This window comes from Nestor notabilis, unplaced genomic scaffold, assembly GCF_000696875.1.
Source record: "Nestor notabilis isolate BGI_N333 unplaced genomic scaffold, ASM69687v1 scaffold5687, whole genome shotgun sequence".
NCBI classification, from domain to species: Eukaryota; Metazoa; Chordata; class Aves; order Psittaciformes; family Psittacidae; genus Nestor; species Nestor notabilis.
Window position 1 is genome coordinate 27,503 of NW_009936801.1, and position 26,244 is coordinate 53,746.

At 41.4% G+C, this 26,244-nt stretch overlaps 1 protein-coding gene across 1 annotated transcript in view; it reads left to right on the forward strand.

Moving 5' to 3' along the window:
* The first annotated feature begins 1,779 nt into the window (after positions 1-1,779).
* Positions 1,780-26,244, forward strand: part of LOC104408810 — a 24,553-nt gene continuing 88 nt past the window's right edge. The window contains exons 1-10 of the mRNA XM_010018529.1: positions 1,780-1,846; positions 6,363-6,531; positions 9,662-9,791; positions 12,273-12,431; positions 13,449-13,515; positions 16,650-16,837; positions 17,972-18,074; positions 19,177-20,767; positions 21,578-21,707; positions 22,375-22,459. Of these exons, the coding sequence (XP_010016831.1) occupies positions 1,780-1,846; positions 6,363-6,531; positions 9,662-9,791; positions 12,273-12,431; positions 13,449-13,515; positions 16,650-16,837; positions 17,972-18,074; positions 19,177-20,767; positions 21,578-21,707; positions 22,375-22,459 (2,689 nt within the window). The remainder of the gene's footprint in view (positions 1,847-6,362; positions 6,532-9,661; positions 9,792-12,272; positions 12,432-13,448; positions 13,516-16,649; positions 16,838-17,971; positions 18,075-19,176; positions 20,768-21,577; positions 21,708-22,374; positions 22,460-26,244) is intronic.

A 26,244-nucleotide genomic window follows, 5' to 3' on the forward strand; every position in this document is an offset into this window, starting at 1 on the left:
TTGAGCTGAATTTCTTTTTAATATGGAGAAATAGTCTATTAGAAAGCCTGCTGATGAATAGTTTAATCAAAATGTGCACATTTTCATGGATAATTGATGAGATGTGGGGAAAATAGGGAGAAGAGTTGAATGGTTATGATAATCCAAAAGGGAAAAAAACCTTAAAAGTCTTCATTTTTGTTGCTTCTCAGTATTGTCTAACACTATTCTTTCAAAAACTTCCTCAATGTGTCTTATTTAGAAAAGGTATAACCACTTCTGGTTGCTGCAATGACTTCTTCATTGATTTTAGTAAGTTGAATGAATTTGTTTAGAACCACAGCGTGTTAATGCATTCCTGTGTTCACTGCTCACAGATAATTTGTTATAAAACAGAAAACCACTGCAGTCTATCTCCTCCATTTCTGCCTACATTCAGCAGCATGGCAGTCTGCATATCTGGGTGGCTAGTATAGGGAAAGCTTACTCTGTGGTCTGATTTTGCAGGACCTCTGCCTCTTATCTCCATGGTCTGCTCCCATGTTTTTGGTGACAGTACCATCATGTCTGCCTCTGATTTTCTGCACCTTATCTTTTAAGCTTATCTGAGGACGTGGGCTCCTAGGAAAGTCCCACTGCTTTTGGGCATGACACATTATAGAGTGTGTGGGTGATGGAGACAAAATAGAATAGTTTGCTGATGGACCAAATTGGTATGGAATCATAATGTTGCTTGCTGCTGAATACTTCTCTTGGCAGTATTCTTACACCACTTCGAGGTGGAAAAATGTTAAATGAGGTCCATGGAGAAAAGGGAGCAGGATTGGTTACTGGGTATTTTCATTTGTTTGTAAAGTTTTCTTACTCTTTAAGTCCTGACAAAGTATACTGGAACTGCTAACTATGTAAATGTATCACCTAGATATCTTCCATAACAAAGGGTAGTATTTATGAGCTGCTCTGCCAAACTGTCACATTTCCATTGTTGCTTGACATTTGTACTGTAACTCTCTCAGTCTGCAGCTTAATTCTTTTGTCTCTGACAGACACCCATTTAGGAGTCTTGGAAAATACAAAGTGGAGCCAGTTAACATTGAATGATCTTAAAACTAGGCTGCACTTTTGTTTTCATTGAGCAGGAAGATGATGCCATCAGCTAATTTGGTTGATCAATAGCCCTGCTTGCGATAAGGTTTCAAAGCTTGTGGCTAAAAGCTGGTTGCACTGGATCCAAAATAAATTTGATCTATCGGTTTCCACTGATGTAGCATAGCTCAGGATGATGCTTCAGTGCTGATGCTTAACTAATTTTAATAATGCTGACAGACTAGCCTGGTGCCTGCTGTGAGGACACTGAAACACATGAACCTTTGGCAGCAGAGCACTTACTTGTGGATGTTTTTTACAGTAGCATGGAGCTGTCATGCTCTAGCAAAGAGCAGTCATAAAGGCTCATTATTCTGAGACTGGGAAGCATCACAGTCTTTGCTGAGCAAGTTTAATGACATCTTTCATTAATGCAAACTTTGATCCTGGTTTCCTAAAAAGACAGAGGTACTGGTAAGAAGTTAAACTGGTTTGTTAGTTTTGGCTGGAGATATGTGTGTTACTGAAAAACGAGTAAAAGTTCTGTGGCCAAAGTGAAAATATGTGTGAGCCATGTCTCTGATCAGCCTTTGGGTATGCACTTTCAGGAAAATCCCACCGTTATCTTTTTTCATGCTGGGTGGGACTGTATTCTGCTGGGAAAGTAGGCTAAAATTTAACTGATGCTCTCAACTCTATTTCAGTGACTACATCATGGCCACGGGACCAACAGAGGTCACACAGTCACCTGAAACAGGAGACACACTTGAAGAGTGTACAGGTAAGCAGCTGTTCTGTGAATGTATAGCTGATTTGGAAGTCAGGATTTACTTTCTTCATGGTCAGGGCTCTGTAGTGACTTGTTTTGCAGTGTTGTTTTGGGTTTTGTAGTGTAAAAAAAATCTGCGTGGCTTTGTCAGCTACTATGTGCAGTACTGTAGGGTCATCATCTGATGGAGGATATTCTTTTTGATTCTGGCTTGGATTTTCGAAAACAGAATGTTAGAGTTTGAAGGACTGATTGTACAGGCTTTGTTGGATCCTGCAGAGGTGGGAGCTGAGCCTTTAGCCAGCCTGTCTGTGGGAGCTGTACCAGCACCCCCACTGCAGCCTCATTTACTGCTTCTGGCCACAGACAACCACTTATTACTTGTTCTTTAATCTAGTGGCATGGCCTGATGCAAACAGCCATGAGGGAATGGAATAATAGGCAAGAAAGGAAGATATCTTACTTATGCCAACAAATTGTCTTACGTAAAGGAAATCCTCTTTTCCAGTGTTCAGACTATTCCTGAGGACATAGGTGAATATGAAGAACAGCATATGAAGGCTGAGGTGTTTCAAAAAGTGGCTGTCCTATCACTTGCTTTGTTTTCTTTTCTTTGGCCAATGTCTCCCAATCATCTTAAATGTTTGTGTTTCAAAGGTCATCTTGTTTTGTCCTTTAGAAATGCATTTGTCACTTTCAAAATATTGGTAGAAAAGAGAAGCAAATGGCAAGGTGACTGCTGGTTGAACTCTGCATGGCAGATAGGTGGGGTGAAGAAAGTGTAATGATTGATGCTGGCAGTGACTGAAACCTTAAATTTGTGATCTGGTTTATTGAGATGTTCCAGTGGTATCCATGGCACACTGGTGAACCTGTGTGAGACCTACACATGCAAATTCTGTACTCGGGTTCACTGGACCTGGATAAAGCCATTTTAGGATCTTTTGCTTACTCCCCATGTAATTTAGGATTGCCTCACTTCTTCATAGCTTTATCTGGTTTGTGATGTGAAGGCTCCAGGAGGCTAAAATCCCCAGCCTTCACTATCTAGTCAATTAGATTGTCTTCTTTAGATTTACCTTATTGTCTGACTAGTAGTAGAGGGCTTCCAGTGCATCTGCTTCTTCTTGATGGCAGTAACCAGGTCACTGTCCAAAAACTGTCAGCACCCGATGTTAGCCTTACCGGATTCCATGATTTTATTACCTGGCTGGCAGTATCAGGTACTTCTTATGAAGCTAGAATGATGGTCTTTTCTAAGAATCTTGTCTGTGAGGTTTTTTCATGTGTGTTTATTGGTGAAGTGTCTAGTCCTTGAATTTGAGAAAATGGAAAATGTGTCCTGGAAGTCAGAGAGCACAGAAGATCTGCAAATTAACTGTTTAAATATGATTATTGGGCTTCCAAATCAGATGTTCCCTCTGCTTTTTACGGTCTGAATTTTGTACTGGAAAAAGCACCTTTTTCTCTTATTATAGAGAACTGTGCAAAGAGCAGAAAGACGTGTGTTAATTCTTTCTGTGCACAGGAGAAACAATGAAATAGGCAGTACACTAACAGTTAAAAATACAGAATAAACAAACTTTACAGAGAAAGAAAAATGCTTACTCCTGCTCCTTTTCTGTTATAGTGGGCTAAATTACAGCACAAGCAACTAATTTTTTGGAAGGCTTTTGCTTTTTAAGGCAGTAGCCTTTAAATTTAATCTTTTATTTTTATTGCCATAAAATTGAAGATTGAGAACCATATGAATTCAAAAACCATGAGTCATTATTCTTCACTGGGTGAAGGGGAAATAGGCGTAGTTGTCTGAGCTTGGGTATTCTCTCCTTGCTTTGACTGGATTTTTGTTATGCAATTAATTTTTTCCATTTTAAGTAGTAAGATCCTTTTGTATATTATCAGTTCAAGTATCACAGAGTACTCTTCCAATTCAGCTATATTTTGGGCTACTTCACAGTGTGCTGAAATGTAGGCACCTTTAAATTAAATGTGGCATCTTTTTAACAGTGTGTGAAACTAGTCCACAACCGTTCACTGCAGGAAACAAATATGAGCGCTGTCTTTCTGAACCGTGTCGGTTTTGCCCAGGGTTGTCCCATAGAGCAGTCCCAGTTTTCACCTGCATGCAGCACCAAGTGTCTAGTACTGGGTTTATCTTTTTTCTTTTGTGTGTGTGTGTTTAATGATATGGTAAGTGCCCATGTTCTGGAAGTGCAGGGAAACTTACTGTTTTCTCATTCATCTGAAACAGCTGAAGGCATGCAGCTGAGCAGAGCATGGCTGAAGAGGAATTATTGCTGGAGGGGGTGTACCCTGCACATCAGTAATAAATTAGAGGCTGGAGAAGGCACTGAAGTGACTGTTGTGTCTGCACCAGAGGACTCTCTGTTGCACAATGATACCCAAGTGTTGTCCCGTGCCAGCTGAGTTTCAGTCATTGGCAGTGTTTTCAAATCCTTTCCATGGGCTCCGTTCTAACGCTAGCACTACTTCTGATCCAAACAAGTATTTGGAGTAGTACCCTGGCAATGTTATCCTTTGTGTTAGGACATATGTCTGTTTCTCTTAAATGCCCTTAGGATCACTTCTTTTTCTGTTGTGTTGATTTTTAAGCATTCCCCTGGTTCTCTAGAAATACCAGCATCTACTTAAGCTCATCAGTAATAATTGCACTAGAATCAAACTTGCTGTCTGTCCATAGCACTGTCAGCTCACCAGTGTACATGACAATGTCACTTTTTTTCATTTAGACTGCCTTTAAGTTGCAGAGCTGTCTGCGTGTAGCCAAGTCTGCCATGTTGCTCTTTGGGTCATTGGCCTGTGTAGCAGACATTGCTGAATTGATAATTTTGGGGCACTGCTTTCATTAAACATTTTAATCTTTTGTTTTGCTCATCTAAAATAAACCAACTCAGCTTTGATAAGTTTCCTGGGAGAATACCATATAGGTTGTCTAATTGCTGATATGAATGACAGTAATGAAAGGAAAACATTTCTAAAGACTCTCTAAAGAACACTCAACATGTTGTTTTATCTGAGAGGCGTTACAGTCTTCTGGTTGCAAAGGTTTTCCACTGATAAACTCTCCAAAGGAACACCACATACATTATTATTCATATGAGTGGAACTCCACTGATAGCTTTGCTCTACATTGTTTGGAACATAATTTGGTGTCTGTGGCAGCCCAAGTCACTTGAAAAGCAATGTGCAGGTCTTCTGTAGCTGCTACTGCTCTGCAGAGAGGTAACCATCTCATCAGCCCGTGCCGGGCAGTGTAGCAGTGTCCTTGTATGTCCTGACACATGGTGCTTGCACTGGGCTTGAGAGCAGGGAGGAGATCGGGTGAGTATATCTCAGTATCATTGTTTATTTCTCAAAGTGGCTACTGTCTGATGCAGCTGTGTGGTGGCACAGTTTCAGCCCAGATAAGGCCCATTGGCAGAGATTCCTACACGTACAGGGCACACGCTGAAACAGAGCATCGCCAACTAAATCATTGCTGGGAGAAGACAATAATTGTGTTGAAATAATGCCTTGCTTATGGAGGAACCCTCCAGCTGTAGGCATTTATTATGCCAATTCTTGTAAAGTATTAATTGAACAATGAATTTGGCTCAGATATGCAGTGATGTTATTGCTCTGCGTATGTATTTAAGTCAATCACAGGGGTCTTAGTACAATAGTTTGGCCCAAACCACTCCAAACTGACCCCTCCTCAAAGCTTCAGTGACAAAATGCAGCATTTGTATGCTGGAGGAAAATATAAATGAGAATGTTAAAGTGTCTTAAGTTATTAAAAATTATAGAAATCAGTGATGTTTCATAAGGTTTATTTTGTTCTTTTTGTATTTTCATTTGGACAATGGAAAATCAATGGCAATGAAATCAGATTAATAGTTTTCTAATTGTGTTCTTAGGGCTGGTATGTTTGGGGGTTTCATGTCCTGCAGGGCACTGTCTTAATTTAAGTTTGCTCCACTGTCGGAGGAGTTGTTGATTTTTATTTTGGGGCAGTGGTTTAATGTGGAAACAGATATTTTTGTTTTAGAGTTTATAAATTCTTTTGCCAGTTTCAATCTTTTGCCAAATATTGAATATCCTCCAGGTGTTGTCTCCTTACTCACTGAGTAAAGAGAAAGCAGAACTAAGCCGAGCTAAGTAAAGAACAATAAGAGTGAAGACATTGACATAACTTTTTAAATTGAAAATATATCAAGTATGATTGGCATGATCACTATTCAGTTGTGGGTAGGTACATTCTCTACTTAAGGTGTAGTTTTCAAAACCTGGAACGTAAGTAGGCACCACTATCGTCAGCTTGATGCCAGTATTGCTTTATAGGCAGCAAATGTAAGAACTGCAGCTTCACCTTTCACTGGACTCCAGCACTGAATTATTTACAAAGGAACTAGAACTGAATGGGCTGCTGTAGCTTTGAGGCTTCCTCCAGAAGTTACAAGATAACATTCTCCAGACTAAGCAACACTTCCAACTTCCGTAAATTTTCATTTCTCTCATGTTTCAGGAAAGAAAAAATCCAAATTTCAGACTTTCAAGAACTTCTTTGCCAAGAAGAAAAGGAAAGAACCTCCACCTCCCAGGGGAGAGAGTAACTTAAAACCCTGCCAGTCCAGCAGCGATGTCAGCATCTCCGTGCTCGACACGACTGCGCTTCATTCACCGGAGGAGGCTGGGTAAGCTGCTGGAGAAGCGGACCTCTCACAGCAGTAGGATGAATACATGAGTTGGCCCCTCAGGAGCAACCTCTGTCCAAGTTTGTACAAAACAAGCCCTAATGCTGATGAAGGAATTCCAGGAATTTCCTCTTTCTTTGCTAGTGCTTCAAAAGCCAGCCTGGAGAGGAGGGGGGAGGACAGCCAGAGGCAGGGGTGATCCAACTTCTTAGGCTAAAACTGCAGACAGCCCAGATTGTTTTGATTGGGTTTAGTGTTTGAAATCTGGAAGGGTCTGATTAGAAGCAACTTTACAAGGGGATGATGACTGAGTAGTGCTAGTACAGAGAATACATGGTTTTTAGCATCAGTAGTACCCTACACCATGGCTGGGGTAAAGGGACAGAAGTATTTTTGATGTACTGTCAGTGTGAGATTGCTGCTTTAACATTCTTATGTAGCCATTTGGGTATAGGTAACAGCTGAAGACTGCTGGTTTTGTCAGCTACCTGTAGAGGGCTGTCCATGTGAGTGAAGTTTGCAAGTCCTTAAGCAAATTGCAGAGCAATTCTCAGATCCCTGAATGATGTTAGTTCAAAAACTTGGCCATTCTTCAGTTAGTGTAATACAAGGTATTAGCTTGCTCTGCTAACACTGCTTCACTGATAACCTTAAACCTTCAAGCTACACAACACTTCCATTGCACATCTGTGACTGAAGCTGGGGTGGGACAATGCTCAGAACATGATTTTCTCTCTCACCAGGGGTGTCATGGATAGGTACCTGGCTGTTTTCCAACTCCCCACCCTCCTCATACTCCCCTGTTAGCTAGTTTGCCAGGCATCTCTTTTTGTATTACCCTAGGCCTTGAGTTGTAGAGCTGCAGACTAATAATGTGTGACAAACCAGAGGACACATCCTATGGTTTGCAGTGGTTTGTTGGAGGGGACACTGGCAGAGGGCACGAATAGGTGACTAGAGTGAGACATGCTGAAATCAGCATTGCTCCCAAATGCTGTGTATGGTCATATAAGGCATTTGGTGGAGCTGGATGCTGTGTTTCTTCTGATGGAACAGCTTATAGATGGTACTTTCTCATGGATGCTGGTTCCTTCGTGCCCCACCTTTCCCCACTCTCTCTGTTGTGTTTATGCAATTGCATCATGGAAATTATCTGGGAATGAAACAACCTATTTTGTTTGTTAGCATAACAGCAACAGAGTAAGTGACCACATAACCAGTCCCCTGGGCTAAGGGGAGTCAGAATGACTCAGCTAACCCAGTCCAAAAAGCTTAGGAACAGCTGAGTTTACCCCATTAGCCCATAGAAGGGGTCTGGCTCAAAATCAGCCTCTTGCTGCAGAGGCAGTGTGGGTGCAAACTCCTTCTCTTGCCCTTAACCAAGTACTTCAAGTCCAGTTGCTGCTTACTCCAGTGCTCTCCTCCAGTGATTATGAACTGTTTTGCAAGATCAGAGATCAGGAAGTGAGTAAAACCCTTCTGGTTTTTCCCTTAGAGGTAAGATTAGATGGACTATCCAAAAAAATTACAGCATATGTTTGTGCTACTTGAAAACTCTGCATAGCATAAGCATGCTTTGTAAGTACATAAAGAGACTGAGCTACATAATCCTTTGGAAAACCTGATCCTGAGGGCCAATGGAAAGACAGCTTGTGAAGGGTTTATAGTAGGACCCTGTGCTTTGCAATTTCTGGCATGCAGAGTATCAGAACCGATCCTAGAATAATGCTGCTGGCTGTTTGTTCTTGAGGCAGAAGCACCGGTTTCTTTTCTTCCTCCTTTTTTTAATTTTTTAAACCATCTGTGGTGTGTTGACCCCAGCTGGGAGCCAAGTGCCACCAAAGCTGCTCCATCAGTCCCCTCGTCAGCTGGACAGGGGAGAGAAAGTATAACATCTCTATCAGACATGGGGGGAGCTTCTGGCACCTTCTCACAGAAGCCCCTCCTGGAGTCTGCTCACTATCAAACCCTTGCCATGCAAACCCCATACACCACGTCATATTTTAAAAATGTAACTTTTCTGAATACTAACCAGAGACCAACTCCTGTGTGGCTGTTACAGCTGCAGGAATTGCACTGCAGATGAATCTTACTGAGTAAGAACGGCAGCTTATTTGATCTGTTTTACAGACATACGAATGAATGCATAGCTTGCAGATTGAATGCATAAATTGACTACACCTTTGGGGCTCATAGGAGGGTTAGTCAAGCAGACAAACGAGGTGGTGTCTCTGGAGATGTAAAGAAGGGAGTTGCAGGAGGAAAAAAGTCATTTTTTGGGATTTTTTTACATGGAGCATTTACTTTACGAAAGTTCACAGTCTTTCAGGGCTTTCTTCTAAATAAAGAGAGAATCTGGGATTAGGCTAATAGCAGAGACCTCTTCTGTTTGATTTCCTTGAATAAGAGTGTTAGACTTACTGAATTTTCCTTGTCGGAGTTCTATTCCTAATCATTCCCTGTTACCCAGAGTCCAACTTTCAGAGGCAAGAGCATTGCCTGCAGGGCAGCTGAGCCAAGGAATCCTTGTAACTTGTGGGTTATGAGGCTGGCAGCCAACACCATGAGAGTATTCTCTGTTGTTTTCCAGTCAAATGCTGGAATGAAATCCTGGTAGAGGCCATCCTTGTGGTGTTTTGGACAAAGTAACACACAGACACCACCTGCCTATGCTGATGGAACTTGGTGAATAAAAGATTCAGAGCCTTCCTCTTTGTGCCACCCACGCGCAGAATTTGCCCTGCACAACTTAGTAGTCCAACCCCAATCAATCTCAGTTGATTACAAGCCAGTTAACTGTGGGAACTCATCAATGCTTCGCTGGGCAGAACACCCAGTGAGCACAGGAGCAGAGCAGGAATATCTTACTCGAGTACTTCAACTTGGCCATGGACAGGTATGTAACTGTGGCCATGGACACTTGTCCCATGTGTGTTTCTTCCTTCCTTCTGAGTATAAAAGGAACTAGAAGTGACTACACTAAGACAGCTAACATGCACAAATCTGAAGTTAAGTGAGATTCATCCTACTCTGGCCTCTTTGTGATCCTTCTGCCCTGGAGAAGTAGTGCAGGGAAGTGTTGGAGGGATGTATCCAGTGCACTGACCACTCTACTTTTCTTCCTTCCCAGACCCAAAGGAAGCATGGGAAACAAAGCTTTGTCCCATGACAGTGTCTTCATTTTTGAGTCTGCACCAGGAAATGTGGCAGGTGATGTGTTGTCTCAGGAAAACATACCCGGGAGAGTGAAAACTTTGCAGGTGAGAACATCATCCCCTCATTCATGGTGCTGCTTTGTATTAGCTGTCTCCTAGGAAACTCTGTGGTTTGATTGCTCTGCTGTGTGCCTTAAGATTTTGTTGACTATAGTGTCCAAACCAGATTTACTGCTTTTGGATCTATTCTGCCTCTTGGAAACTGCATCTTTGGGCAGTCCTGGTGCTTCCAGCCTTTCCCAGGTCTCATAGTGTGTGAGTGACATGAATCCAGTTCACGGACTCTTGGAAACTTTTGTTAATGAGCATGCCCTCTCCCAGTGGGATTTCTATTCTTCATAGCTACTGTTTTTAGATTAATGCCTTTTATTTGTCATGTGGTGTGTCTCTTATACTATTATTCTTTTGGGCAATTCTGGCTATGATGTTTTCACTGTACATGCTAGCACCAGCAGCTGTGTAAGTGCGTGGGATGATGGATATGTCAGGCCACTCTTAGTGACAGCTTTATTTATAGCTTTATTCTTCTGATCTCTGCCAACAAAGGATACTGTATTCTGCTAGGTCATTTCCTTCTTCCAAGGCACATACTGAACCCTTCTTGACAGCTCCCTTATCAACTGTTAGTTATATTAATTGTGTTTAAATGACTGCCTAGCTCAGAGCACTGAGATAAAAGTTTAAGGTTTCTTCCAGAGGCTGAAAACAAATGGCTGATAAAGCAGCCAAAGGCCATCGAAATTCTTCCTTTGCTCAGTGTGAGTTTCGTGTTGCAAAACACAATTGCATCACATGTTTAGTAATAAAAGGTGCACAGAGGGACTAGTTCTTTCATAAGACTGCAAAATGAGCTTCAGTTCAGGGTATTTTTTTGTATAACAATAGGAGTAGCAGGAGAAATCATGTTTATATATGACAGAATTTTGTTGGGGGGAAAAAGCTCTTTTCATGCTATCTCCAGTCCATTGTGCCCTCTCTTCATCCATCCATCATCCTGCATGGTAATGTAATACTGCCAGCACTATTTTTATAGCCATAAAAGACAGCCTTTTTCTGTGAGCTTGACTCTTGTCAGAATAAAAGCCAAGCACTAATAAAAGCTGTTATTTTCTTAGCAATGTAAATTAACTTCTACCAGTAGAAGACAGACTGTAAATTCAGTTTCCCCCACAATATTTTGCTGTCTGCATGTAATAAATTTAATAAGTCAAAGACAGGAAGTTGTGAAAAGAGAGAAAAGCAAAACTGACTTTCTGTATTTTCCTTCCCATAAAGTGCACAGGTATGTTGTATGTCTTGTTTTGTTGATACATTGCAATCTCTGTGCAGTTTGCCATCAGTTCTGCTTCTGCAGATCATATTGGTGATACTCCTTCGATTGTTGTGGGTAAGAGGACAAGAAAGCTGTTTGAACTGAGGGACTAGGGGATTAGAGGGCGACATTGTGCTACCCTCTGCAGCTATTAGATCTCTAGGAATTATATTGCAAATTAATCTTACTAAATAAGAATGGCAGCTATTTAGGTCTATTTTAGAGATATGAATGGATGCATAGCTTGCAGAGGAGCACAGAATTAGGCCTAGAATTTCCCAATCTGGTTTAATAAGCACAGAAACTGAAAAAAGCCCAGGTCTGCATTTTTATCTGGGTAATATTCAGTTGAGATGTTTTTAGTTGAAGGACAAAGTTTCTGTTCAGACCTTGTTTCTATTCCAGCTTTGACATAACCGACAGACTTAAGCCAAGAATTTTAGTAATGGTGTTTCCTGAGATCTGAACTTCTTTAGTTTGGGGGAACATCTGGCTGCTTGTGAGGTTGCAGACTTTGTTTTACTTTTCTAGGGTCAGGGCCTGCCAGAGCATTCTTTTTAGTGCAGTCTTGGAAAAGAATTGCAATACTCCATCACAGACAAAGTTGTTCCTGGCTGCCGTTATCATTCTTGCTATAGACAGGACCAGGATGTGATGCTGGGGAAAACTAAAAAGAAATTCATTTGGGTGGACCAGAAATTGAATTAGATTTGCTATATATAAAAAGTGGGACTCACCTGCTTGTGTGGGAGAGGGTGGTGACAAGCTCTGAATATTTGGAAAGGCTTTGTGAAAGGGAAGCTGACCACATAAACCTGGGGTTGGGAGCTGCTGACTGGCAGTGCCTTGTTTGACTATTTGGGACATCTGGATACATGTAATTATTTAAAGAATACTTAAATCTAGACTTTTTAAAGTTTTAAATTTAAAATTAGTTAAATTTCTGTAGAAATTTCTGTCTTTGATAACTCACTGAATAAAACTGGTTTTAATTTTGTACCAAAGCTAGTTCTAATGATGGGTCCCTGATGAATGTAACTAACTAAAAATTCTATTAATGGCTTTTTTCTGTAAATGGTTTGTTTCTTCACGTATTTCTGTTAATTAAGAAATTTTGCATCCCTAATGGGAGCAACTGGGGTAAAAGTGTCCAAAATGTCCCTTGTAAATAATGACGTTTAAAGTCTTTATTCTAAATTTCTTTTCCACCGCAGCTTCAGTTGCAGCAGAACATCAGACTTGGCTCACCTCCTCTTGTTATAACTGGAAAGAAGCTGGAAGATGCAGGTGCTGTTTCTGAAGATGATGGTTTACCTAGAAGCCCTCCTGAAATTTCAACCCTTCACGAAGTTCTGACAGATTCACCAAGCAAGGTACAATTGTCACGTCACTTTAGTGACCACCTGTACAGAAAAGATAAAATGTGCTTGGAGATAGGGAAGAACCCTGTTGCTTGCTTGTGGTAAAATCTGGTGGTACAGGTCAGTCAGAACTAGAACAAATTCCCTAGGTGGATTGTGGACTTGTCACTGAGGGATACCTAGGAAGTGGCCTTCCAAAACCCCTTCCGAGTACAGTTTTCTATGCTTTTATGTAGACCAGTGCTGGGGCAGTTTTATGACCTGTATCATTAGGATCAGTTGATATGACACCTCTTGGCACCTTTGGGCAAGGCAGTGTCTCCTGGCAGGTCTGTATGGCAGGAAGCATAAAAATTCACGGGTGAGTGTTGTGTTACTGTGACTGTTCCACTTCCAGTCCGACAACAAGCCAAAGTACTTATGCTGCACAAATGGACTTTCCATGTCTTCCAGCTTCAAAGACCTTGAGAGATTGGCAGTTTCCTGCACCTGTGAACAGGGAAGAATGTTGGGGTGTTTTCAGGCTAGCGAGGAAAACAAAAATCACGGGAACTGCAGGAAAATCTTAAACAATTACTGCCTTTGGCATTGAAAAAGAATACTCTAGGGCAATATTAGTTGAATTGACAGGAAAGTGACAATCCTATGGGTCTGCTGGAGAACAGGTCCTGATGGGACTCAGAGAGAGCTTGGGTTATCTTCTTAGGAAGTGCTTCTCACAGCAGATGCATGATTTTGGACTTGAGTGAACCTATAAACATTTGTAAATTTGAAGATCTTAAAGCAATAAGCTAAAATAACGTCATAAAATGTGTTGTCAACCTTCATGGCATCTCTCATAGCAGGATAAAGCTCCTCTACTTTGTTTGATCCCCAGTGAACAAATGAAACCTACCCTGTGAGGCAGGAACTCAGTGACCCTTTACCTTTCCTCTTGTGTTTTCTCACAATTAGCACTGGATTTTCAGTCCCAGATACTTCAGTGTGATACTTCCCTTGACTTACCCTTTTCCTTATTTTATCCTGCAGTCCTCCAACCCTGTACAGCGTCATAGCTCTTTGAGTTTAGGCGGGACAGACAGTGAAGATGAACAGGTAAATAGCTGCTTTTCCTGCTAATAAACTTTCCTGAGACAGCATGTGTGATGTCTGTGTGGAGCCAGCACAATAACACATTTTTTAATATTTATTCTGGGTACAATGTATGTTGTGAAAAACCTACAATGTAAATTACAGGCAAAACCCGAACCACAGAATCATAGAATCAACTAGGTTGGAAAAGACCAGTAAGATCATCAAGTCCAACCATTAACAACATAACTACATAGCAGAACTACAACTATAACAACATGACTAACTATAGGCCCCACTCTCGCTGCACAGTTGATTAACCTCTGGAACAGCTGTATAGCACTAACAGTACGATTGCAATCACAAGCTTAACTTTCTGAGTCGAAACACTCGGTGTAGCCGAGGATGTGAGTCTTATCAAAAGGCTTCCTTTCTGAGGAGGGTGAGGAGGCCTTTGAGAAGGGAGAAAGTAGCCTTTGGGCAAAACCAGGTCAACTTTCCCATCCATGGCTGAGATCAGGCACTCCCCAGTCATTCCTAGATCTTTTGCTTTTAGGGATAGAAAGATAAAGCAATGTCTCCCCCATGTACTAGACTATTAGTCACACAACTTTAGAGGCCCAAGTGATCTAGGTAACTTGTATTGTCATTATTTTAAATAACTTCTTGTATATATTTTATTTTCAATGTACATTTTATTAACTTGTCTCCCATTTTATATTTTAACTAAAATGCTCCATTTTGTAAGCCTGCACACTGTTTTTTCCTTACAATGCAAGAAGCCCTTTTCTGTCCAGTTCTGGAGTCTTTGAGCTCTTTCAGTCTTACAACCTCATCTCTTCTGAGAGAGAAAGACAGGGACAGGAAAAATATTTTTCTCTTACATATTGCACAGAATTCCCCACTTCAAGGCTCTTCCTTTTTCTCCCCAACTCACTAGGAATCTGGCTAGCTTCTCTACAGAACCATGTATGTTCCTTTACCCAAATATTTTTCTTAGTCAGCAATTTGGCTTAGCAGAAATCTTGCCAATATGTTTATCTAAAATAAATAATGATTTTTTTTCCTAAAAATTGTTTTTTCAGTAGCTTTTGAAACTATTTATGTAATACCAGGATTTGAATTAGCAGAACACAAGTTGTTAAACCGAATAACCTCATTCCAAAGATGAGGACAGTTGTGAAAAGCACTGAGAAATGTAGACCAGTTATTCCATTTAACAGCATTGTACATTTAGTAAAGAAAAAAGAGGATTTGAACCTAAGCAGTCTGAACTTACACACAGTGTAATTAGTGGGTTACGTTTTACTGTTGTATTGATCTTGCTGCAGATGATCGTTACCTAATTTCTTTGCCCTGTGCTGCTTGACTGGGATTTTCAGGAGCCTCCTGCTGCTGTCACCTCTGTGTGGAACCCTGATAAATCACCCATGTAACTTCTCAGTGCCTTCCACTGGTTTATAAAGACCCACTCTCTGACTAAATCTAAAGTTAAATGTGAGGCGTTCACTCAAAGCAAGCAGCAGCTTCCCTGAGACATTACCCAGCATTATCCTGCTTTTGCCAGATATCCTTTACAGAAATCTAACTTCATTGTTCGCATTTTCATCTCAGGCTGATTAAAAGCAAAACAGGGGCTCAGCTTGTGAGGCTGAGCACAGTGTTTTGGCACAGGCACTCTTTAGGAAATGGGCCTCCAAGCTGCAGCACTCTCTTCTGCAGGCTCCTCCTCTGCCCAATAACCAACACACACCAAATTTATCTTAAACACTGATGTGGAAATAATGTGTCTGCTCCACTGTCTTTGAGAGAAGATACCAACTGCCAGTGCTCAGAGTCAAAAATATCCCAAATCCTCAGTAGAGTAGGGAATTTGCCACTTATGTACAGCCATAGCTCAGATAATGACTTCAGGTATTTTTATATTAAATAAACACAAATGCAATTTTATAATTGAAAGGCAGAAGAACTTGTATGTAGAAATGAGTAACAGTGTTACTACTTTTGTAAGTTCAGTGATCCTTACAGGTCTACCATTAATCTTGTGGAATTATAACAATAGTTAGCTTATTTACTTTCTTTCTCTCTTCCACAATGTGTAAATTAGTTGTGAGAAAAGTCTGTATCTGTCATACTACATTCTGTTGTGGCTTGCTTCAGATCTAGGAACTAAGCAAAATCAATGGGGAATAAAGAAATTAATTTTACCTACCTTAAACATAAAGCAATGTACTTAAGCAATTTTTGTAGATCAGATGGGAAGATGTTTTCATTACCTTAAAACTCCATCAACATACGTGTTTTAAATGCTGTGTTATATCCTAAACCTAAAAAACCCCTAACATCTGAATGCCAAGCACACTTAAATGGCTGTGTTTCACCTAGCTTTATGACCAAAGCCAAAATAGCAGGTATGTTATACTGGATGAAGTTTGTTTGGCATGTCTGTGAAATTTTGCGAATGTTCTTGAAAGTCTGGTCTACATTTCAAAACAGTAACAAAACCAGGTAAGCTGCATGTTTAGAGGTTTCTCTACAAGCCCTTCTGTAAACCCTTCACTTCGATAGCATAATCTAAGGTTACTGCTGTCTAGTTCCCCAGAGCAGCATTGCTGCGAGGGTGAGATCTGCATCACTGTCTGGAAGATGGTTCTGGGATACTTCCTGGAGACAAGCATTTGATTTTGCTGGAGAGTGGATGTTAAAACAGCAAAGTGGCTATGGTAACTTTCTTAGAAGTAGAGTTAATGAGGAGCAAGCATCCGTGCTACTTTTGTGTCTTTTTAATAAGGTATTTCTGCCATGTGTCACAGTACTGGGATGAGAAGGCAGCTATAAAAACTGCACCAGTGTCTCCTGCTGGTGCATACGTATATTGCAAATGGGTTTTAGATAAATACTGGGATGGGGACAGGCTGAGCTGTGAGAGAGACAGCTGTTTCTCACTTTTGTTTAACATACAGCTGGTCACAGAAAACTGAGTAATCTCTGCAGAGATGACATTAGGCATGAGTGTTTACGTCCAAAAATCCAGCCATTTCAGGTTTCCGAAAAGGAACGAGCTAGCAAAGGACTTGTATCAGAGAGGTGGGGAAGCCAAGCAAAACGTATAATGATGTGTTTGTGTTTTACAGTTACCTTCTGGAGCTTCCTCCAGGCCCATCAGTCCCTCCTCCTCTGCCACTCTGGAGGGCCCTGGCTCACGAGGCAGCAGCTTCCTTCCTGTTGACTTCACCATCCCTGCCAGTCCCCTCGGCTGCCTTGACACCTCAGCAGCCAGGCACAGGATTGCCATAAACCCCCGCAAACAGAAAGGGTTTACAAACAAGAATCAGCAACACCCCCAGGTAGGTGTTTTCTGGAAAAGAATCAGTGAGCAGAAGGAAACAGATGTGAATTCTTTATTAATTTTTTTTTCCCCATTCCTATCTGATTCCTTCACTTTTGTTGTTGTTGTCCTTCATTGGAAGAAGGGAAACCACCTATTTTTCACAAACTAACAACAACAAAAAAAAAGACTCAGAAAACTTCAATATCATGGGAGCTGAAGAAAAGTGCAACTTTGGGTTTTCATTATTTAGCCAAGAAAGTTGCAGGTTACACTTCATTTGTAAAAACATTCCTGTTGTTTGAAAAGCTAGGTTTCAGTTTTAAAGAAGCCCGAGTCTGTTTCTACAAAGAATTTCAGATTAGGTTTAACTTAATTCTTTGTATGTCAAAGGAAAGATTGAAGGTCTTTGGGAAGGAATATGCACATGGGAAATTAGGATGAGGTACTTCTCATCCTGGCTTCTGGGCAGCACATTGTGAAGATGAATTTCACCAGATAGAAAAAGGTTGTTGAGCTGGAGTGTAACAGAAATAAGGAGTAATGCTTCTCTATTGCATGTTCCCCTCTCCATCAGAGAATCACACATGAAAATATGTCCCAGAGTCCCCCACTCTATCAGAGAATCATGCACAGAAATCTATCCTGGAGTTAGAAGTGCCCAGCCCTGAGAAGGGATGGAGGAAATTCAGGATGAGTGTAACACAGAACGAGGTTTCCTTGGAAACTTGGGCCCTACAGCATCTTTGCTGGATATTCTTTGTGCTGCAGCTGGTACAGCTACAGTGCTGAAGGAGAAAAGCTAATTGTGGGTTGTCAATCAGAGGTACCAGAAGTGATGTTAATGTCTCTGGCTTGCTCTGTTCCATGCCACCAGGTAGCTTGGATGGTGTCTTAAAAACATACTTGTTCATTCAGAATATGTCAATCCCAGAATGTTTCACATTCAAGAGAGATCAATATGCTGCCTTGACATTTTCAACGTGAATGATTTCTCCGTTCTTCACTGGGATGGTACATTACCCACAGTGTTGGTAGATTACAGGATGGGGGGGTTGTGTCTATGTTTTGAGTATTCATAAATGTATATGTGTATAAAACACTATTTTTGTTCATTATTCTTTAACTAAAAGATCTTCCTGCACCTCATTAGGTGGAACAGCTGGAATATGAGGCGTGTCTTCCTGCAACTCTAGAAAAGAAGGGGAATTCAACAGAATTACTTGAGAGTGGCCAGCTTAAAAGTGATTGTGAAGGTAATGAAGACATATGTATTGCTAGTTTGGGTGCTTGAACTCGACTACATAAGTGTGAGAGAACCTATTTGAATTGTAAATCTTTTCAAACTAGGCATGTTTTGGGTTTATGTCATAAAACCAATTCTGGCTGTTAAAGTGTTATGACGGAAAAAGTCATGTACTCCACTCAACACAGTGATGCTGAAATGGTGAACTTTGAGGGCCACATGAAAAAAAATACATGAAGGGAAAGTACCATGATCAGAAGTACCTGTGCTACACAGCTGGCTAGATCTCATTGACTGGAGATATGAGTTCTTGACACTCAGAAATACCTTAACCTCAGCATTGTGTCTGTTATGTGTGTATAAAGAGACTTTAATTGGTCTGTGTTTACTAGATCTTCATATGCTACTTCCCTCCTTACCATTTGAATAATAGCTAATTGCCAGTGGTAACACAATTGTAATTACAAATGAAATTTCTCCAAAACAGCACCAAAGGCTTTTCTTCTTAGCGCCATGTTACAAATGCACTGGTTGATGGTAATGCTATAGTGTAGTTACCAGGCACTTTGTTACCAGGGCAGACTCGGGTCCTGATGCTGTCACATATTAGAGTTGTTGTGTGTGCAGACACGTCTGAGCTATCCAGATGTTCTGCAGCTTTGCTGGAGCTGCAGGAGGCAGAGGTACCTGATGCTGAGATGTTCTGCTTAAATACAGAAAATCCTCCAGATCATTCTAGGTAGCCTTTCTAGGCATACACATGAAGAAATGTCTAGGGAAATCTGGCAAGCAGTCTTACAACTAGAGGTGTCTTACAACTAGTGGTATGCAGAGAAAAGAACTGAACAGCAACAGATTTGATACACCTTAAGGAGACAACAGCTTTCAGTCATTCATGGGATTAGGTGTGTTCAAACTGAAAGCTTTATCAGTATCCTCACTTGGACAGCCCATTTCTATATATGCTTTGAACAGCCTGATTTATCAGACAGCAGTGCCCAGACTTGGGCAACTCATGCTAAATGACTGCACTATCTGGAATGAATTACTGGTACAAATGGTGCTTGAATTTTAACCTTTAAGTGCACACTCTTCTCCTCTGTTTAATATAGGATTACCAGCCCAGGTGGGATACTGTGCAAAGGGAGGCAGTTCTCAGGAGATGTCAGGTGTAAAAAGTCCCACTGATGCTGCTTGTGACTCTTGTGATTCCACATTTGTAGCAGAAGACTCTTGTACTTTGCTGGAAGAGGATGCATGCCTCGCAGACGTGGACCACCACTGTAAAGCAGCTGCACCCCTTCTAATTGCTGTGCCTTCTCCAGTGAACCTGGAGGAACACCACAGTGTGACAGTGTTGTACTGTTCAGATGAGTCTGCTGATGAATTGAAATTACATCAGCAAAACACCAATACTGGCGTGTCTGCACTTCCAGAATTGCAGCAAATTGAAGAAGCAGCTGTTGTGTTTCCAGACATATTAGCAGCTGACTTGCTTAGCAATGGCGTGGAAACAGAGGGCATAGATATATTGGCACATGTTGCACAACGGTCCTCAGTAAATTCTGTGGACCCAAATATCAAATACCAAGAAAAGGGGAATCCACTGTTTATTGGCAAAATAGAAGCCTGCTTGGGTTCTATTGAGAATCATTCCAACCACACTGTCTCAGATACGGCATCAAGCACTTCACAGTTTGTGGTAGCTGATTCAGTGTCTTCTGACATCAAGACAGTGGCTGTTTTGAAGCCTGAAAACAGTTCAATAACAAGAAATGACAAAGAAACTTGTGAAATAATGGAATTTCAGTCATCCAAACGCAATGCAGAAAAAAACCCAGACACTGCTGCATCTGTCTTGGAAGCAGTTTGCCTGCTACCTCACAGTAAAGTGGAAGTATGTTTTAAAGCAGAAACTGTTTCTGTTTCAAAAGGTGACCAAGGCAGTCAACAGGCCAGCATTGACAGGCAAACAGCATACGTTTCTGAAAATCTGTCCATTGGATGTCTTGCCTCTTCAAGTCTGGCTGGCTTGAAGAGTAGCATCTCTTCTGATGATGACAGTAAGGACCAGCAGACAAGCAGTACACCTTCTCCTGGAAAAACAGTGGAAGACAGTCGATCTTCAGATGAAAATGTGAAAACTCCACTGAAGAGTGCTTCTGCTAAGCCAGTCAGATTCACCATTGCACCAGCATGGCAAAGATCTCTCTCAGGAGGTTCAAATTCAAAGGAAGATTCCTATACCAGAAGTTCCCCAACTTCCCCTATAAGACCAGAGTTGTTTGAAGGAGCCACAAAAGAACACACACGTTTTGATGCCATCATCCAGGAATCAGCAAAAAACAACTCTGATAGATTTGATCGAGACTGTAGGGACAGTGATTCCCATTTGAATTCTTCTGTGGAGTGGGCTGACCATGAAGCACAAAGTGTTGAAAACCCGTTTGGGGTCAGACTAAGGAGAACATCGTCTTTACTGAAATACCAGAATGAGAGCCGTGCTGAGTCTCCAAAGCTGATCCCTTCAGCTGCTCCCACTGCTCCTTCTGCTTCAGTCAAAGAGGATCAGAAATCAGTGGGCACAGGCAAGCCATCTCCAGGCCTTCTTGTTAGCACTAAATCATTTGTTAAAAAAACAGATCTGCAAGAAGACAAAAATCCTCCCAAGACAAGATCAGAAGACGTGGAAAAGAAGCAAAATGATCATAAACCTTCAGGTATTTACACTGTATTTTACCCAAACATTGTAGAAAACAGTGATCGTGTAAGAACCTTGGCAGAGTGGCAAACAGAAGATAAAAATCCTCTTGATGAGGACCAAATTCAGCCTTGAGTTAGTCAGTACCATAATTTAATTGGCTTGATGATTTGGCTAGGCTAGAGAATTCTTGGCTTATCTTAATGAGGGGTGTGTTCCAGCAAGAATAACAATAGAGAAATAGCTTAAGGGCCTCTGAAACATTCCTGGTATGACCTACTTTTGCATATAGTTGGAATTTTAACAGAGTTTTTTAAAACTTGCTGCTATTTTGTAGTTAATTTTCCAGGCTGCAGCAGCTCAGACCTTGACTAAGAGTTGCACTGGGTGTGATTATTTTTTTTCCATACAAGTACTTCATCTAAAATATTTAAAAAGTGAAAAGACAGCCTGTATTTTACTGCCTACATGAAAAAATAATGGTTATCATACTCATTTAATCTGCAGTGTAAGGATGTTATTTCAAAGGCAAAATCCGGTTCACAATGATCTCAGTGGGAACTCTGCCATTGACTTAAACGGAAGCAGAGTCAGGTCAAAAACTCCAGAATAAACAGAAAAGCAGTTATCACCAAGGACAAAATCATCAGGGAAGGTAATTTTATCCCCACAATGTTCAAAGGGTATTACAGATGCTGAAGGATTTAAAACACAAACCACAAGCTTTAGACTGACTTGACCTAAATCCCTTCTTTACTTTAAAATGCTTCTTTTGTAGAAAAAGTCTTCTCTCCATATTTGGAATCTGCTTCCTCTGAACCAGCTTGGGTCTCCATGGCAAAACTAAAACAAAAGGGTTTCCAGGACCACCCTCTTGCCAAAGAACATAAAGCTGAAGACAAAGCTTTGACCAAAGCAGATCAAGAGGAGGTAGAGTACCAAGTAATGTTGCATGGGTGTGAATCCTGTGCCAGATTGCCTGGGTGCTTTTGCAAACTGTTCAGTATCATCTTCATGGGAGGTGTGTTGTGAGCACTACTCAAAGAGAGATTTTCAGGGCTTGCCTCTAACATGGGTTGAGATAGACAACTGACGCAAGTGAGCAAACACATGCTTGACTATACTGTCACAGTGATTAGTTTCAGAGCTATATCCTCCTATATGTTCCTTTGCACTGCTCAAACCTGAAGCTTTTCAGAGCTTGCCTATTGCCCAGAATGCTTTCTGTAGCCCAAGAGCTGCTTTGAGTTGCACTAGCTTCCTTGCTGCTAGTGACCAGCAGATTGCATTCACTGCTCTGCTCTGTAGACTGCATACCGAGAGTCTGGCTTTTCCACTGACTCTTGCACAAGTTGCTTGTGCAGCTTGGGTAAGGTCTTCAATTCCCCATCTGTAAGACAGAGAGGATTAACTTGCCTGCATGTGAAGTAACCCTGTATTTGTAGCAGCTGTCTTCCTTCTTGCCTTCAATCTCTCCTCCCACAGGATGTCCCCAACCATTTGCTTCATTTCCACAGGCAGATTTAGAGACACTGTCAGGGTGAGCTTTGTGAGTGCCAGTGACTAGCCAGGTTTCTTAGTTGCATTCTTTTATTCTTTCCTTTTGTAGCAAGGGATGTGTGCTAGTGAGAACATACTGAAGAAGAATACGCCTTCCTTGAGCTCTCGGGACAAGAAAACACAAATGAAGACCAGTGCGTCTGCTGCAGCTGGTATTCTCTTTCTTTACATCTTTATATGGTGGCTACAGTTTACACCAGTACGTGGTGAGGCTGGGAGGTGATGGGGGGAGACCTTTTTGGTAATCAGCACACTTTAATAAGACCTGTTCAGTCTATAGTTTTCATATAAGCAGAGAAAGCAAGTGAGGAACTTTTATCTTCGCTGCCAGTTCATGGAGTGGCTTATAAACAATATGGTGATTTATTACTAGCAAAGGTCAGTACTAAAGAATAGCACTTGAGCTGGAGGGTGTCCAGAAGAGAACAGAAAAAAAGGTCAGCTCTTCTAGATCAGTCAGCCAGGAAATACTGATGGGAGTGGAGTTGTTTAGTCTAGAGAAGACAACCTAATTTGGTGCAGAGGACAAGACTTGTCTTGATGTCCTGTATGAGCTTAAAATGTGGCAGGGGAAGTTTAGCTGAGACATTAGGAAATATTTTCTAACAATATGAGTAAGTGCAGAATAGTGTAAGTTGCTTATAGAGTGTGCAGTTTCCATTGATGGATGTGTTTACTAAATAGACAAGAATAATTTAGGTAGGGTCAGTTCCACCCTCAGGTGAATAGAGGCTTGATGGCCCCTCTCCTGCCCTGTTAGCTGTGATTCCCTGTGAGAAAAATGCAGGGGAAGAGTGACTCAGACATCGTGACTCACATACCTCTTCCAAGGCTACTGCTGGGCTGCAGCTTATCCCTCCCTGCTTACTCAGTGTGGTGCCAAACCTCAGAGACATGCTCCACTTAGATATAGATAAGCCAGTTCTTCAGCTGTAAAAGCATATTGTGCTAGCTGAAAGCTATTGATTTCAGATACTGCCTAAGAAGATAAGAAATGCCCCACTGTGTCAGAGCAGTGGCTTTTCCGTTCCAGGTTCCTCTTGGTGACACTGCAGTAAGGGATGCTGTCTAGAGAGAGCTCATGCACCTGCCCACTTATGCCTTATAATCCACCAGCGTCCAGAATTGTTGTGTTAGAGATATAAAGGGGTACTTCTGTGCCTGTTCCTGTAGTAGCTGTTTGTAGAGCTGTTACCTGGTTTTGAATCTATGAGCCCTACAAAATAAACTTTCTCCCTTACTACAGGTAGCTGATAACTGAGAATGTGCACCAACACAGGCTCTGATGGCAGTCGCCAGCTAACTCTGTGCATGCAATTAAAATAAAGTAGTTTTAAAAAAGGGTTCTGTTACAGGACAGCTTCATTTTATGGTTGTAGGTGCAAAATGAAAGATGAAATGTAAACAGGCCAAGATTTTTGCTCAGATTAGAAGGTTTTCCTTTGAAAGGCTGGCACAAACAAACTGGATTTCTATGTGTTCAGTCATCTAAACTTGGAATCTCAGCAGCCTCCAGTCAAAATTCAGAAACCCACAGAACTCCACTGGTAGTCGTTTACTAGAACTTACACCACTTGTGGTCCTTGTAGCAGAATTGCAAGTTTTTCTGCATCACCTCTTCCCAAGAACTGGCCTAGGGGCTATCCAGTTAGAAGACATCCAATGGCTTTCCTCCCCTCTAGGGTTAGCATTTATAGGCATATTCTAGTCTTCCATTCCTTGAGTATCACAGAGAGCTCTGATCAGTGCTGATGTTTAAGGAAAATACTACTCCTCCACTGGTCAGAAAACCATGCCCTATTGTTTAGGAAATGTTCAGCACTGTCAGCACATGCCTAGGAAACTGGGAATCCCAAATGTAAACTCTCCTCTGCTCTGATTTGGTTCCCATTAGCACAGCTAGCAATTTGAAAAGTTGAAGGTGCTAGGGGTGGAAAAGATGTAGATTTAAAATCTAGAGGAGCTGCTAATTTGGATCATAGTTTTTGGCTGATGATACCTGTTAGCAGTTTTCTTGATGGATAGCTGAGGTTTTCTGTACAATACATGCATCCTGCACATAACAGCAAGAGCCAGGACAGCTCAAGGTCAGCTAAGTTTGGAAGAGAATTCCAAGAAATCAGATCCTTATTCTACTGAGCGTGACTGGTTTGTAACTGCTGTGTGGCAGCCCATGTCATAACCAAGGGAATATTATTTAGCTTGCCTCTTCTCAATCCCACTTCACCCTAAGTATGATGAGGTTTGTCCCAAAGCCTATCTTTCCTTGAATAGTCATGAGCCACCATTTTTGGGTTTTGTTTTACCTTGTGCTGTTCAGAACATGCAAGGGGCTTTAGACTCACTTCTGCTTATTAGTCTCCCAAAATGTGAAAATTAATTTCCAAAATCAAAGTTTCAGTGAAATTGCTACATCACCTTAGATACTTCTGAAAAATGTGCTGTGTATGTAGAGCTGCAGCCTATGTTTAATGGATAGTACACTTTCTCTGCTATTCCCAAGTACAGCTTGCCTGCTGCAAGACCTACCAACGAGCTAGTATTTTTAAAAGACCAGAGACTTCCTGAGTGGAGATAGGGAACTTCTTTGGCTTTGCTCAGGAGTGTGACTGATGGAGCTAATGGACATGTTCAATTGATTTCAGTGCAAGCAAGATCAAGTTTCTTGTACTTAACACTGCTTAAGTCCCCATGTGGCCTCTGTTCTTGTGCTGGAGCACAGCAGCCTCATCCTGCCTGCCACATGCCACACACAGACTAATCAGCTGTGAGACAGAGTCTGACTTTTCTTCAGTTTGACTTACACGCAGAAGTGAAGTACTGCCTGGGCTGAAATGGATGGAGAGAGCGTGATGCTGAGACACTTGTGAACCATGTCTCAAGAAATGAGAGCTGCATCTGTTCAGAGCTGCATTCTGTTAGGCCCCATTCCAGGCTCTCTGCCTGCAGACATGAATCTTGAAAATTTTCTAAACAAGATGGATGGAGGAGGAGGCCTTTTCAAATAGTAACTCAAAGCCATAAAAGGATACAAGGAGTGTTATCTGTATTCCTCTACCCTTTGTGAGGGTGACAGGCTTGTGTTTAGGCTGCATGAAGAGGAACATCTCTGTAGCCCCACCAGAATCCCACCTTCTTGGATTACAAGTCCAAGAACATAAAGCACTGATTTGGTCCCTACCTAGTATTTAATAATATCGCTGGAGCAATATTTGTGCCAGCAGTGAAGATGGAAAAAGCATCTTTAATTCTTTTCAGTGTTGAAAACCATATACCAGTTACTTTTAATCCCGCAGCAATGCTGACGTGATCCTTGCCCTGCAGATATTTTGTTTGCATTTTCCTGCATACTCAGGAGTTTTATTCCTAGATTTTCTTGCACTAAAAGAGCAGAATAAGCCTGTGGAACTCTTTGCTGTGCACTGTCATGGAAATGAGGAGTTTGAAAAGGTTAAGAAACAAGTTAGCCAAGAACATGAATTTAAAAAAAAACACCTGGGGTTATAGTCTTCACGTCCTTGGAGAATTTTGAAGACCTTCTTCATTTATCAGGATCTAGACACTTGCTGTTGAGACTGGGGAGAAGATCCTTTCATGGGCAGATTATTCACTAAGAGCTTAGTATCAGTTTTTCCATTGCAATAGCTAGTCCTTGTCATCGTTGTAGGTGAATCAGGTAGTGCTAGTGATACCCAGTTTAACAGTGAATCTGACTTACTCATGAATCACAAACATTCTGGGCTGTGCAAACAGTTGCTTGAGAGAGAAGGAAATATTATTGGCAGAAACTGAGGGTTTTTTAACTCTCTAGCCTTCTGATGCTTGATGGATATCTTGTTGTTGGCAGGTAAAGTTGGACCTATTGCTCAGGAAGCATCTGTGATTCCTGATGTTGAAAAGGAAGCAAGAACTTCCTCCA